General features: G+C 51.1%; 1 protein-coding gene across 4 annotated transcripts in view; it reads right to left on the reverse strand.

Moving 5' to 3' along the window:
• Nucleotides 1-9,280, reverse strand: part of DENND10 (DENN domain containing 10) — a 29,403-nt gene extending 20,123 nt beyond the window's left edge. For 3 of the 4 annotated variants that reach the window (XM_038758451.1, XM_038758450.1, XM_038758449.1), the window contains exons 1-3: nt 9,192-9,280; nt 4,922-5,118; nt 2,455-2,534 (exon numbers count right to left, since the gene is read on the reverse strand). In XM_038758451.1, coding sequence (XP_038614379.1) covers nt 2,455-2,534; nt 4,922-5,118; nt 9,192-9,255 — 341 coding nt within the window. In that variant the 5' untranslated portion in view covers nt 9,256-9,280. Of the gene's footprint in view, nt 1-2,454; nt 2,535-4,921; nt 5,139-9,191 lie in introns of all 4 variants that reach the window. The other variant, XM_038758452.1, reaches the window with a different exon arrangement.
• Nucleotides 9,281-16,134: the final 6,854 nt, after the last annotated feature.

Below are 16,134 nucleotides of genomic sequence, written 5' to 3' on the forward strand. Positions count from 1 at the left end.
GCGCTTACTACGTGCAAAGCACTGTTCTAAGCACTGGGGAGGTTACAAGGTGATCAGGTTGTCCCACGGGGGGCTCACAATCTTCATCCCCATTTTACAGATAGGGTAACTAAGGCCCAGAGAAGTGAAGTGACTTGCCCAAAGTCACCCAACTGACAATTGGCGGAGTCGGGATTCGAACCCATGACCTCTGACTCCAAAGCCCGGGCTCTTTCCACTGAGCCACGCTGCTTCTGTGACTTGATATTGTACATATTTATTTTATTTTGTTAATATGTTTTGTTTTGTTGTCTGTCTCCCCATTCTAGACCGTGAGCCCGCTGTTGGGTAGGGACCGTCTCTATATGTTGCCAACATGGACTTCCCAAGCGCTCAGTACAGTGCTCTGCACACAGTAAGCGCTCAATAAATACGATTGAATGAATGAATAAGGCAGTGACAAGTCCAAACCATAAACCCAGAACTTATATTTATAATGAGTCCGACTGGAATTGGTTCCCACAGGACTGGTCAAAACTCAAACCATTAGAGCTTCCTAAAAAACGACTCCTACATCAGCCTCGATTTCTTTTTCATGGGATTTGTTAAGCGCTCACCATATGCCAAGCACTGTACTACGTCCTGGGGTAGATATGAGCTAATCATGTTGGGCACGGGCCCCGTCCCACATGGGCCTCGCAGTCTTAATCCCCATTTTACAGATGAAGTAACTGAGGCTCAGGGGAAGCGAAGTAACTGGGGCAAGGTCACCCAGCAGACAAGCGGCAGAGCTGGAATTAAGCGCTCAATAAATACGATTGAATGAATGAAAATGAAAGGGATGACGCGCAAGCTCGTGAAGCGCTCCATATTTTTCTATTTGTTCTGACGACATGACACTTGTCCACATGTTTTGTTTTGTTGTCTGTCACCCCGTTTTAGACTGTGAGCCCGCTGTTGGATCGGGACCGTCTCTATATGTTGCCAACTTGGACTTCCCAAGCGCTTAGTACAGTGCTCTGCACACAGTAAGCACTCAATAAATACGACAATGAATGAATGAGGACCTGAGTTCTGATCCCGGCTCTGCCACGGGTCTGCTCTGTGACCTTGGGTGGGTCACTTAACTTCTCTGTGCCTCATCTGTAAAATGGGGATTAAGGCTTGTGTGCTTCACGTGGGACAGGGACCGTGTCCAACTCGATTTGCTAGTATTGTGCCTGGCACATAGTAAGTGCTTAACAGATACCACAATTATTATTATTTGCCCAAATAACAGGCCATGCTGCTTCTCTGCTCCCACTGAAGTTCCAGGGGTTGAATCAGGCCGACGTAAGGGACAAGTGGGAATCTGAGAAGTGTGTGTGTCTCCTAACTCTGACGTCCTGTACATCCAACCGCTGAGCACAATGCTCTGAGCATAGTAAGCACTCATTCAAGCTCTCATCCTATCCCGTCTGGACTACTGCACTAGCCTTCTCTCTGATCTCCCATCCTCGTGTCTCTCTCCACTTCAATCCATACTTCATGCTGCTGCCCGGATTATCTTTGTCCAGAAACGCTCTGGACATATTACTCCCCTCCTCAAAAACCTCCAATGGCTACCGATCAATCTGCGCATCAGGCAGAAACTCCTCACCCTGGGCTTCAAGGCTGTCCATCACCTCGCCCCCTCCTACCTCACCTCCCTTCTCTCCTTCTACTGCCCAGCCCGCACCCTCCGCTCCTCCGCCGCTAATCTCCTCACTGTACCTCGCTCTCTCCTGTCCCGCCATCGACCCCCGGCCCACGTCATCCCCCGGGCCTGGAATGCCCTCCCTCTGCCCATCCGCCAAGCTAGCTCTCTTCCTCCCTTCAAGGCCCTGCTGAGAGCTCACCTCCTCCAGGAGGCCTTCCCAGACTGAGCCCCTTCTTTCCTCTCCCCCTCGTCCCCCTCTCCATCCCCCCGTCTTACCTCCTTCCCTTCCCCACAGCACCTGTATATATGTATATATGGTTGTACATATTTATTACTCTATTTATTTATTTATTTATTTATTTTACTTGTACATTTCTATCCTACTTATTTTATTTTGTTGGTATGTTTGGTTCTGTTCTCTGTCTCCCCCTTTTAGACTGTGAGCCCACTGTTGGGTAGGGACTGTCTCTATGTGATGCCAATTTGTACTTCCCAAGCGCTTAGTACAGTGCTCTGCACATAGTAAGCGCTCAATAAATACGATTGATTGATTGATTGATTGATCAAGAAATACGACCGATCGACTGACTGATAAATAAGGGATGGGGTCGCGGCGAAACTTAGGCAGTGCCATCAGAGCAGGATAAACGGGAGACTGCTCTTGACTCTGAATGGATAGAGGAGGCAGGAATTTACTTGGCCACTATCGAAGCTTCGGGAAATCATGGAAACCGGGATTTTTGTGAAACTGTCGGACCGTCTTGATTAAAGAGCGTTAAACACGGCTTCATACAGACCTACACAGTATCCGCGTGAAGGCTGCGTATTTCTCCGGGTTAAAGTCTTTGGCCGTCAGAACAATAGAAAAATGAGTCACCTGCATAAAAATCACAAGACAGTACAATCGCTTTTGACCACTTCGATCGTCAGAGTTGGCACATTATAAAAATAGCAATAATTGTTTGTAACGAATTGCTTTGCCCAGGAGCCACAGCATCCAAAGCAAAGTGCCAGCTGGCCTTAAGGAAATAGTATAAAACTTCAGCCTAGGCTCTCCAAGTAAGGTTTCCACACTGATGTGACACAAGCTCACTTCCTCAGAGTTACTAAAAAAAAAAAAAAGGCAGGAAATATGAATGATCCTGCTAATGATACCTAACCCACTTTTAGTGAAGCCAAAACGAAAGGATTAAGCGAAGCCCAAAAATATGATTTCGGCTCTTCCGATCTTTACTGTAAACTGGTAGAACCAACCCTTTCCCCAGTTTTAGGCTTAAAACAAAATTTACAGCTGCACTAAAATGACCAACTCCACTGGTATTTCTTTTTGTGCGCTGCACATAAGACACTCTGATGGCTAAGCGCTTAGTACAGTGCTCTGCACGCAATTAGCGCTCAACAGGATTGATGGCACATTGATGATACATTTTAAAGTGCATTTATATTTATGAATCATTCCGTTCTCTCTATCTGGCCTTAGTGTGTGGTTTAGTGGAAAGAGCCCAGGGCTGGGAGTCAGAAGACCTGAGTTCTAATCCCGGCTCTGCCACTTACCTGCTGTGTGACCTTGGGCAAGTCGCTTCACTCGTCTGTGGCTCCGTTTCCCCATCTCCAAAATGGGGATTAAATCCTCCTCTCTCCTATTTAGACTGGGATCCCCATGTGGCACAAGGACTGTACCCAGCCCGATGATCTTATAACTACCCCGGTGCTCGTCATATGGCGTTTAACAAATCCACTTTATAATTATTACACACCCTCCTCAGCATTCATGTACATGCGTGAACTCTTATTTATTTTGACCACACTAGTTGTGAATATTTTTTATGTTTGTCTCTCCCCTTCAGCGAGTCGGCTCTTTGTGAGCAGGGAACGTGCCATATTCTGTACATCCCAAGCATCTAATACAGTGCAGGGCACCAAGTGGATGCTCAATAAATGCTACTGCTGCTAACTGGAAACCAATTAGCTGCTCCTGTCCCTCTGTTTACCTCCAGTCTCCACTGACTCTAAAATGGCTTTGGCAAGATAAAACACACACACACAAAACCTCCACACCCTCAGGGAAACAACAATCACCATGATCACATTCAGACACATACGATAATAATAAGGATAGTATTTGTTAGGCGCTTACTATGTGTCAAGCACTGCTCTAAGCACTGGGGGAGATACAAGTTAAAGGGGTTGGACACAAGGAAATAAACACACACCCACACTAATCAACTGGAACACCAACATACACAAACACATGAGACATATGAGATACCAAAAAAAAAGACATACAAGGTCCCGTGGAAAGGCAGAGTTGTGCATATATACACACACAAACACAGGGATACAAATACGTACACCAACACTGCCAGTGATGAGACCAAATTCCAGAGAGGAGAACGGCAGGTAAAGAGATCCCAAAGCCTTCCCAAACCCATCCGAAAACTAGAAGATCCAGGGAAGGGGAAAGAACAAGGAGGAGGAGAAAGGAAAACTGCAGAATAACTGGGAAGAGGAGGAGATTGAAGCCAAGAGTATCAGGAAAACAAAAAAAAACCTTCAAAGATCCTGTAAACATTTCCTAGGTCTCAGTTAACTATCAAGAAATCTACGCAGATATAACTGGCAACAATCATTTTGTATGTTTCAGGGTTTTGGCAAATATTCTGTATTGTATTCTCTCAAGTGCTTAGGACAGTGCTCAATAAATACCATTGATTATGAGGGCATTAGGAGTCGATCCCTTTTTTAAAAATCAAAACGTGATATTTTGCATTAGAAGACCGAACCTGCTCACTCTTGTTTACTTTCTAAAGTGACAAATCCAAACCACCTAAATTTGAACAACTTCTGACTTTCACTCTAACTGGACATCCCGCAATTCTCAAAAGCGCCTGGGTTAAATCCTGTTTCGAAAGCATCGTTACTGCCCACTTGAACCTAGGTTCTGTAATCAAAATCTGAGTTTTCCAACACTCCTCGCAAGTGATTTCTATCTGGAGAAGCAGAAAGGCTAGCCGGGTCAAATAAAAACACAGTATTTTTTTCCCCCATCATTAGTTTTTCTTCTCCCCCCAGATATCAACCCAAACTCCATCTCTGGCAGGTCTCAAAATCTAGCTGTAGATCCGGAGCGAAAATTTGACAGTGAAAATTTAAAGTGGAAATCACCGCTAAAAGGGGCAAGGACTTAAATCGGCCCAAGTTCACAGAGGACAATATAAGCATCTATTCTTTTTTTTTTTCTTCAAATCCAAAGTTCAGACCTACCTTTTTTAAGACGGAAGAGTCCGGGACTTCGGCGGTCGTGACGTAGAACCACGATCTTCTATACTGGCCGTACACAAATGTGCGGAGTAGCTTACTTTCGTCGGTGAGACAGCATTTTCTCAATAACACATCCCTTAATTCAGCTGTGGTGGAGGGGTAACACCAAACCCACAGAGTGTCTCCGTTTGTATCTTTTTCTATGGTGGAAAGATGTTCACTGTGAGAATGGCAAACAGCGGCAAGGAAGTAAATTGATTGGTTAATCGGAGTTGCTTCCCGAAGCCGATTTAATACCCCCTTTCACCTAATAACTCTGAATGACAGGCGCACCCGTTCCCAACAGGATCGTCCAAGGCTCGTGATATTTCATTTCTTATATTTCACATAAGCCACTACGGCCTTTTCTCGGCTAAAAATGTCCCTTTACGAAGCTTCGGTAAGATGACCACAGAGGAGACAAGATAAAGCGTTCTGCATCCGCGATAACGCATGGACACATTTAAGGGAAGGGTTTTCGTTCTACCTGTCCATCGACTAAATTGATTTTCACCTGTCAGTGCCAAAAAAAATGAAAAAAATCAAACCCGTATCCTTTTATTATAATTTGCAGTTCATAAAGACACGGAAACTAATTTAGAAAGCAATCAGCTCGTGATGAACACTGGGGGCCAGGGTCTAAATTTCAGAAAAATGACTATGGTTCAGACTAGAAGAGGGGTTCTTTGAAAAGCGGTTAACGGGAATGAAAGAAATCCAGGCGCAAGTGAAAGCTCAAGGATAAAAAGTCTAACAAACCCGAGGGAAAGGAAGCCTATCTCGTGGACGCCGTAATTTCAGATCAAGTCAAGTGTGTTGTCCAGGTCTGAAAAACCAGCAGGATGGTTCTCTGCCAAAGCGTGACCGTATTTTTCGAGTGAGGCCGGGATGCCCAGCGTGCCTCGGTGGGAAGGGCCCGGGCTTGGGAGCCGGAGGTCATGGGTTCGAATCCCGGCTCTGCCGTTTGTCAGCTGTGTGACTTTGGGCGAGTCGCTTCACTTCTCTGGGCCTCTGTGACCTCATCTGGAAAATGGGGATGAAGATCGGGAGCCCCACGGGGGACAACCTGATCACCTTGTATCCCCCCCAGCGCTGAGAATCAATCAATCGTATTTATTGAGTGCTTACTGTGTGCAGAGCACTGTACTAAGTGCTTGGGAAGTACAAGTCGGCAACATATAGAGACAGTTATCATCATCAATCGTATTTATTGAGCGCTTACTGTGTGCAGAGCACTGTACTAAGCGCTTGGGAAGTCCAAGTTGGCAACATATAGAGACAGTCCCTACCCAACAGTGGGCTCACAGTCTAAAAGGGGGAGACAGAGAACAAAACCGAACATACTAACAAAATAAAATAAATAGAATAGATATGTACAAGTAAAATAGAGTAATAAATATGTACAAACATATATACATGTGAACAGTGTTTCGCACACAGTAAGCGCTTAACAAATGCTATCATTATTAGTACATGGAGGAAACTTTCAGCAAAGAGGAAACCGGATTCCCTCGCGGAACAATTTCCATCTGCTCGCTGCAGAATTGTCAAATTTGTTTTCCTGGGGAAAATTCAAAATGAGTAATTCTCATTACACGATCCTATTAGTTAGGAAGCGTAGTTTGGGGGGTTTTTTTTGAGGGGGCGGGGGGCTGAAAAATTTAAAAATTTTGAGGGGGAAGGGGGTTGGCGGCGGGCATCTCAAAGCAGCGGCCTTCCCGCCAACATCTCCCGCCTTGGAGGACGGACGGGCCAGGTAAAACGGGGGGCCGTCCCCCCCAGCTCCCAGCCCCGAACCCCCGTACGTTCAATTCACTCCTATTTATTGAGCACTCCCTGGGTACAGAACACAAGAAGAAAGAGAAGAGAGACAATCCCTCTCTAGAGAGACAGTCTAGAGGGGGGAGATAATAAATAACGATGGCATTTGTTAAGCGCTTAGAACAGCGCTGGGCCTCAGGGTAAGCGCATAATAATAATAGTGATGGTAATAATAAAATAATGATGGCATTTGTTAAGTGCTTAGAACAGCGCTGGGCCCAGAGTAAGCATAATAATAATAATAATAATAATAACAATAATAACAACAATAATAACAATTATAATAGTACTACTAATAAAATAACGGTGGCATTTGTTAAGTGCTTAGAACAGCGCTGGGCCCAGAGTAAGCGCCTAACAGTAACAGTAATAATAATAGTAGTAGTACTAATAATAAAATAATGATAGCATTTGTAAAGCGCTTAGAACAGCGCTGGGCCTCAGGGTAAGCGCATAATAATAATAATAATATAACGATGGCATTTGTTAAGTGCTTGGAACAGTGCTGGGCCTCAGAGTAAGTGCATAATAATAATAATAATAATAATAATAAAATGATGGCATTTGTTAAGCACTTAGAACAGCACTGGGCCCAGAGTAAGTGCATAATAATAATAATAATAATAATAATAGTACTACTAATAAAATAGCGGTGGCATTTGTTAAGCGCTTAGAACAGCGCTGGGCCCAGAGTAAGCGCTTAATAATAACAGTAATAATAATAGTAGTAGTACTAATAATAAAATAACGATAGCATTTGTTAAGCGCTTAGAACAGCGCTGGGCCAAAGAGGAAGTGCATAACAATAATAATAATAACAATAATAATGATAATAATAATAACGATGGCTTTTGTTAAGTGCTTAGAACAGTGCTGGGCCTCAGGGTAAGCGCATAATAATAATAATAGTGATAATAAAATGATGGCATTTGTTAAGCGCTTAGAACAGCGCTGGGCCCAGAGTAAGCGCATAATAATAATAATAATAATAACAACAATAGTACTACTAATAAAATAACGGTGGCATTTGTTAAGCGCTTAATAATAATAATAATAGTAATAGTACTACTAATATTTGTGAAGCGCTTAGAACAGCGCTGGGCCTCAGGGTAAGTGCATAATAATAATAATAATAAAATAATTATGACATTTGTTAAGCGCTTAATAATAATAATAGTAATAGTACTACTAATAAAATAACGATGGCATTTGTGAAGCGCTTGGAACAGCGCTGGGCCCAGGGTAAGCGCTTAATAATAATAATAATAATAATAGTACTACTAATAAAATAACGATAGCATTTGTGAAGCGCTTAGAACAGCGCTGGGCCCAGGGTAAACGCTCAATAATAACAGTAATAATAATAGAAGTAGTACTAATAATAAAATAACGATAGCACTTGTTAAGCGCTTAGAACAGCGCTGGGCCTAAGAGGAAGTGCATAACAATAATAATAATAACAATAATAATAATAATAATAACGATGGCTTTTGTTAAGTGCTTAGAACAGCGCTGGGCCTCAGGGTAAGCGCATAATAATAGTGATAATAAAATGATGGCATTTGTTAAGCGCTTAGAACAGCGCTGGGCCCAGAGGAAGCGCATAATAATAATAATAATAATAATAATAATAATAATAATAATAATAATAATAATAACGATGGCTTTTGTTAAGTGCTTAGAACAGTGCTGGGCCTCGGGGTAAGCGCATAATAATAATAATAGTGATAATAAAATGATGGCATTTGTTAAGCGCTTAGAACAGCGCTGGGCCCAGAGTAAGTGCATAATAATAACAATAACAATAGTACTACTAATAAAATAACGGTGGCATTTGTTAAGCGCTTAATAATAATAATAATAGTAATAGTACTACTAATATTTGTGAAGCGCTTAGAACAGCACTGGGCCTCAGGGTAAGCGCATAATAATAATAATAATAATAATAATAAAATAATTATGACATTTATTAAGCGCTTAATAATAATAATAGTAATAGTACTACTAATAAAATAACGATGGCATTTGTGAAGCGCTTAGAACAGCGCTGGGCCCAGGGTAAGCGCTTAATAATAATAATTAATAATAGTACTACTACTAATAAAATAAAGATGGCATTTGTGAAGCGCTTAGAACAGCGCTGGGCCTCAGGGTAAACGCTCAATAATAATGACAATACTAATAATAATAGTAATAGTATTACTAATAAAATAACGGTGGCATTTGTGAAGCGGTTTCCCTGGGCCCAGCGGTGTTGTAAGCGCTGGGGGGGGGGCGGGGGTGTCTCTGAGGCGATGACTCCCCGGCCCAAGATGGAGGAATCGGGCAGGAGGAGGACGAAGACGAGGCCGGGGAGGAAGAGGAAGGGGAAGGAGAAGGGGAAGGGGACGAAATATCGTGGCGCGTCCCTCACCGATCAGCCCCACGCCCAGCATCAGCTGAGGCGCCGCCACCGCCTCAACCGCCGCCGCGGCCATCTTGGCTCCCGCTCCGGGCTGCCACCGCCCGCCTGTCAGCCCGCCGGCCACGCCCGCCCGCCAATCAGCGCCCAGCACCCAGCCGGGCCCCGCCCTCCCCGCCAATCAGCGCCCAGGACCCAGCCGGGCCCCGCCCGCCCCGCCAATCAGCGCCCAGGACCCAGCCGGGCCCCGCCCTCCCCGCCAATCAGCGCCCAGAACCCTGACGAGCCCCGCCCGCCCCGCCAATCAGCGCCCAGGCCCCAGACGGGCCCCGCCCTCCCCTCCTTTCGCCCGCAGGCCCCGCCCACCCGCGCCCTTCCCGCCAATCAGTGTCCAGGACGCAGACGGGCCCCGCCCACCCCACCAATCAGCGTCCAGGCCCCAGCAGGGGCCCGCCCGCCCCTCCTGTCCGCCCGCAGGCTCCGCCCATCCGGGCCCTCTTCACCAATCAGAACCCAGGACCCAGCCGGGCCCCGCCCACCCTCCCCGTCAGCGCCCAGGCCCCGCGCTCCCCGTCAATCAGCGCCCAGGACCCAGCCGGGCCCCGCTCGCTCCGCCAATCAGCGCCCAGGACCCAGCCGGGCCCCGCCCTCCCCGTCAATCAGCACCCAGGACCCAGACGGGCCCCGCCCTCCCCGCCAATCAGCGCCCAGGGCCCAGACGGGCCCCGCCCTCCCCGCCAATCAGCGTCCAGGCCCCAGACGGGCCCCGCCCGCCCCTCCTGTCCGCCCGTAGTTCCCGCCCACCCGCGCCCTCCCCGCCAATCAGTGCCCAGGACGCAGACGGGCCCCGCCCACCCCACCAATCAGCGTCCAGGCCCAAGCCGGGCCCCGCCCGTCCCTCCTGTCCGCCCGCCGGCCCCGCCCATCCGGGCCCTCTCCACCAATCAGAACCCAGGACCCAGCCGGGCCCCGCCCACCCTCCCCGTCAGCGCCCAGGCCCCGCGCTCCCCGTCAATCAGCGCCCAGGACCCAGCCGGGAGCCGCTCGCTCCGCCAATCAGCGCCCAGGACCCAGCCGGGCCCCGCCCTCCCCGTCAATCAGCACCCAGGACCCAGACGGGCCCCGCCCTCCCCGCCAATCAGCGCCCAGGGCCCAGCCGGGGCCCGCCCGCCCCGCCAATCAGCGTCCAGGCCCCAGACGGGCCCCGCCCGCCCCTCCTGTCCGCCCGTAGTTCCCGCCCACCCGCGCCCTTCCCGCCAATCAGCGCCCAGGCCCCAGCCGGGCCCCGTCCGCCCCTCCTGTCCGCCCGCCGGCCCCGCCCATCCGGGCCCTCTCCGCCAATCAGAACCCAGGACCCAGACGGGCCCCGCCCTCCCCGCCAATCAGCGCCCAGGCCCCAGCCGGGCCCCGCCCGCCCCTCCTGTCCGCCCGCAGGCCCCGCCCATCCGGGCCCTCTCCGCCAATCGGAACCCAGGACCCAGACGGGCCCCGCCCACCCTGCCTGTCAGCGCCCAGGCCCCGCGCTTCCCGCCAATCAGCGCCCAGGCCCCAGCCGGGCCCCGCCCGCCCCTCCTGTCCGTCCGCAGGCCCCGCCCACCCCCGCGCTCCCCGCCAATCAGCGCCCAGGCCTCAGCCGGGCCCCACCCGCCCCTCCTGTCCGCCCGCAGGCCCCGCCCCCCTCGCCCTCCCCGCCAATCAGCGTCCAGGTCCCAGACGGGCCCCGCCCACCCCTCCTGTCCGCCCGCAGGCCCCGCCCACCCTCGCCCTCCCCGCCAATCAGCGCCCAGGCCCCAGCCGGGTCCTAGAGAAGCGGCGTAGCTCATTCATTCATTCATTCAATCGTATTTATTGAGCGCTTACGGTGTGCACAGCACTGTACTAAGCGCTCGGGAAGTCCAAGTTGGCAACAGAGACGGTCCCTACCCCAGCGGGCTCACAGTCTAGAAGGGGGAGACAGACAACAAAACACAACATATTAACGAAATAAAATAGAATAAATATGTACAAGTAAAATAAATAAATAAATAGAGTAATAAATATGTACAAACATATAGACATATATACAGGTGCTGTGGGGAGGGGAAGGAGGTCAGCCGGGGGGAGGGGGAGGAGGGGGAGAGGAAGGAGGGGGCTCAGTCTGGGAAAATAAAACATCCACGACGAGGGTGCTCAACGGAAAGACCAGGGGCTTTGGAGTCAGAGGTCATGGGTTCAAATCCCGGCTCCGCCAATTGTCAGCTGTGTGATTTTGGGCAAGTCACTTCACTTCTCTGGGCCTCAGTTACCTCATCTGTAAAATGGGGATTAAGACTGGTGAGCCCCCCGTGGGACGACCTGATCGCTTTGTAACCTCCCCAGCGCTTAGAACAGTGAGCCCACTGCTGGGTAGGCACTGTCTCTATATGTTGCCAACTTGTACTTCCCAAGCGCTTAGTACAGTGCTCTGCATACAGTAAGCGCTCAATAAATACGATTGATTGATTGATTGATTGCTTTGCACATAAGTAAGCGATTAATAAATGCTGCCGCCCCGAGCGCGCGCCACCTAGCGTTTGGGGAAGGCAAGGCAAGGGAGCAGGGAGCTGCGGCCGCCCCGAGCACGCGCCACCTAGCGTTCGGGGAAGGCAAAGCAAGGGAGCAGGGGGCTGCGGCAGCCCTGAGCGCGCGCGCGCGCGCGAACGGAGGGCGCCACCTAGTGGCCGGGGAAGGTAAAGCAAGGAGGCAAGGGGCTGCGGCCGCCACCTAGTGTCCGGGGAAGGCAAAGCAAGGGAGGAGGGGGCTGCGGCCGCCCCGAGCGCGCCATCTAGCGTTTGGGGAAGACAAGGCAAGGGAGCAGGGGGCTGCGGCCGTCCCGAGCGCGTGCGCGCAGGGCGCCACGTAGCGGCCGGGGAGGGCAAGGCAAGGGAAAAGGGGGCTGCGGCCGCCCTGAGCGCGCGCCACCTAGCGTTCGGGGAAGGCAAGGCTCCATCCACACCGCTCCCCTGCTCGTTCAAGCTCTCATCCTATCCCGTCTGGACTGCTGCACCAGCCTCCTCTCCGATCTCCCATTCTCCTGTTTCTCCCCGCTTCAGTCTATACTTCACTCTGTTGCCAGGATTATCTTTGTACAGAAATGCTCTGGGCATGTCACTCCCCTCCTCAAAAATCTCCAGTGGCTACCAATCAATCTGCGCATCAGGCAGAAACTCCTCACCCTGGGCTTCAAGGCTGTCCATCACCTCGCCCCCTCCTACCTCACCTCCCTTCTCTCCTTCTCCAGCCCGGCCCGCACCCTCCGCTCCTCCGCCGCTAATCTCCTCACCGTACCTCGTTCTCGCCCGTCCCGCCATCGACCCCCGGCCCACGTCATCCCCCGGGCCTGGAATGCCCTCCCTCTGCCCATCCGCCAAGCTAGCTCTCTTCCTCCCTTCAAGGCCCTGCTGAGAGCTCACCTCCTCCAGGAGGCCTTCCCAGACTGAGCCCCTTCCTTCCTCTCCCCCTCATCCCCCTCTCCATCCCCCCATCTTACCTCCTTCCCTTCCCCACAGCACCTGTATATATGTATATATGTTTGTACATATTTATTACTCTATTTATTTATTTATTTATTTTACTTGTACATATCTATTCTATTTATTTTATTTTGTTAATATGTTTTGTTTTGTTGTCTGTCTCCCCCCTCTAGACTGTGAGCCCACTTTTGGGTAGGGACTGTCTCTATATGTTGCCAACTTGGACTTCCCAAGCGCTTAGTACAGTGCTCTGCACATAGTAAGCGCTCAATAAATACGATTGATGATGATGATGATGTACATATTTGTTATTCTATTTATTTATTTATTTTACTTGTACATATCTATTCTATTTATTTTATTTTGTTAGTATGTTTGGTTTTGTTCTCTGTCTCCCCCTTCTAGACTGTGAGCCCACTGTTGGGTAGGGACTGTCTCTAGATGTTTACAACTTGTACTTCCCAAGCGCTTAGTACAGTGCTCTGCACACTGTGAGCGCTCAATAAATACGATTGACGATGATGATGATGACTAAAAAAAGCCGTGCCCCGCCCACCCCGCCAAACAGCGCCCAGGCCCCGTCCTCCCCGCCAATCAGCGCCCAGGCCCCGCCCTCCCCACCAATCAGCGCCCAGGCCCCATCCAGGCCCCTCCCACCGCTCCTGGCCGGTGAAGGCCCCACCCACCCGGCCGGCCGCACCCAATCCCTCCCCGCCAATCAGCGTCCAGGCCCCATCCGGGTCCCGCCCTCCCCGTCAATAAGCGTCCAGTCCCCATCCGGGCCCCGCCCTCCCCGCCAATCAGCGCCCAGACACCGCCCTCCCCACCAATCAGCGCCCAGGCACTGCCCTCCCCGCCAATCAGCGCTCAGGCACCGCCCTTCTCCCCAATCAATCAACGCCCGGGCACCGCCCTCCCCGCCAATCAGCGCCCGGGCACCGCCCTCCCCGCCAATCAGCGCCCAGGCACCGCCCTCCCCACCAATCAGCGCCCAGGCACTACCCTCCCCGCCAATCAGCGCTCAGGCACCGCCCTTCTCCCCAATCAATCAGTGCCCGGGCACCGCCCTCCCCGCCAATCAGCGCCCAGGCACCGCCCTTCCCCCCATCAATCAGCGCCCAGGCACCGCCCTCCCCACCAATCAGCGCCCAGGCACCGCCCTCCCCGCCAATCAGATCCCAGTCACCGCCCTTCCGGCCAATCAATCAGCGCCCAGTCCCCCGCCCTCCCCGCCAATCAGCGCCCAGGCACCGCCCTTCCCCCCATCAATCAGTGCCCAGGCACCGCCCTCCTCGCCAATCAGCGCCCAGACACCGCCCTCCCCGCCAATCAGCGCCCAGGCACCGCCCTCCCCCATCGATCAGTGCCCAGGCACCGCCCTCCCCGCCAATCAGCTCCCAGGCACCGCCCTTCCCGCCAATCAGAGCTCAGGCACCGCCCTTCTCCCAATCAATCAGCGCCCGGGCACCGCCCACCCCGCCAATCAGCGCCCAGGCACCGCCCTCCCCGCCAATCAGCGCCCACGCACCGCCCTCCCCGCCAATCAGCACCCAGACACCTCCCTCCCTGAGCCCAGGCACCGCCCTCCCCGCCAATCAGATCCCAGTCACCGCCCTTCCAGCCAATCAGTCAGCGCCCAGTCCCCAACCTCCCCGCCAATCAGCGCCCAGGCCCGGCCCTCCTTCCGAGCCACCGCCCGTTGCGGTACATTCATTCATTCATTCATTCAATCGTATTTATTGAGCGCTTACCGTGTGCAGAGCACTGTACTAAGCGCTTGGGGAGTCCAAGTTGGCAACATATAGAGACGGTCCCTACCCAACGGTGGGCTCACAGTCTAGAAGGGGGAGACAGAGAACAAAACCAAACATACTAACAAAGGTACAGATGAGGTAACAGAGGCTCTGAGAAGTTAAGCGACTTGCCCGAGGTCACACAGCAGACATGTGGCAGAGCCGGGATTCAAACCCATGTCCTCTGACTCCAAAGCCCGTGCTCTTTCCACTGAGCCACGCTGCTCCTCCCCCTCCTTCTCCCAGGTCCTTCTGATTCCCAGACCCGGGCTCGATCCACTAGGTCATTCATTCATCCATCATCAATCGTATTTATTGAGCGCTTACTGTGCGCAGAGCACCGTACTAAGCGCTTGGGAGAGTACGGTATAACAACAAATGGACATATTCCTGCCCATAACGAGTTCACAGTCTGCAAGTTCATGGTACTTCCAGGTTTTGCTCTCACACCTCCTTGCAGGGAATCTTGCTTCAATGACGGCAAAAAACTTCGGGTTTCCAATTCCTCTTTTATTGAACTGAAAATGGGGCTGAGAAGGGTCTAACAGTTAAGAGGAAACTCAACCGCCGTGCAGTTCATCTTCTGTGCCCGTCTCAATAGCAACATTTCTTAAAAACGCTTACGCAACGCGGCCGAAATCCTGGCAAGGGTCCAGGGGGTTTATTTGGGGCCTGCTCCATGGGGAGTGGCAAATCACTGGGGAGGGAAAATGGCAGGAGCGGTAAAAATAAACAGTTCATTCCTCAATTTCTCGAGCCCCAAATTGCTCTGGACTGGGCGTCCCGTTCAGTGAATCGATCGATTCACGGTACAATCAGCTCCGTCAAACGGTACTTTCCCAAGCGCGTAGTACGGCGCTCTGCACGCGCTGATGGATCGATTGATTGGTATTAATCAATCGTATTTATTGAGCGCTTACTGTGCGCAGAGCACTGTACTAAGCGCAGGTTGGTAACATATGGAGACAGTCCCTACCCAACAGTGGGCTCACAGTCTAGAAGGGGGAGACAGAGAACAAAACCAAACATATTAACAAAATAAAATAAATAGAATAGATATGTACAAGTAAAATAAATAGAGTAATAAAAATGAACAAACATATATACATATAGACAGGTTGAAGCAGAAGAGACCCAAGGTTAGGCAGGCCACAGCAAAACCAGAACTTTGACACATCATTTAAAAATATTTCACGGCCCTGAACGTGTCGTCGAGGCAGTTCTGGTTCATTTGTTCATTCATTCAGTCGTATTTATGGAGTACTTACTGCGGGGGCAAAGCGCTGTACTAAGCGCTTGGGAGAGTACGATGACACGTTCCCTGCCCACAACCAACTTTTATCCTTCTGCTCTAATAATAATGATGGCATTTGTTAGGCGCTTACTACGTGTAAAGCACTGTTCTAAGCGCTGGCGGGGGGGGAAACAAGGTGATCAGGTTGTCCCTCGTGGGGCTCACAGTCTTAATCCCCATTTTCCAGATGAGGTAACTGAGGCACAAAGTTGTGAATGCACACAGCTGACAAGTGGCAGGGCCGGGATTAGAACCCACGACCTCTGGCTCCCGAGCCCGGGTTCTTTCCACTGAGCCACGCAGCTTCTCCGCCCCGAAAGCCGTCGCTGCCATTTCCGCAGAAGTGGAACAGAAGTGAGCTCGGCCGCTCACGACCA

Source organism: Tachyglossus aculeatus, chromosome 16 (genome assembly GCF_015852505.1).
Source record: "Tachyglossus aculeatus isolate mTacAcu1 chromosome 16, mTacAcu1.pri, whole genome shotgun sequence".
Taxonomy (NCBI): domain Eukaryota; kingdom Metazoa; phylum Chordata; class Mammalia; order Monotremata; family Tachyglossidae; genus Tachyglossus; species Tachyglossus aculeatus.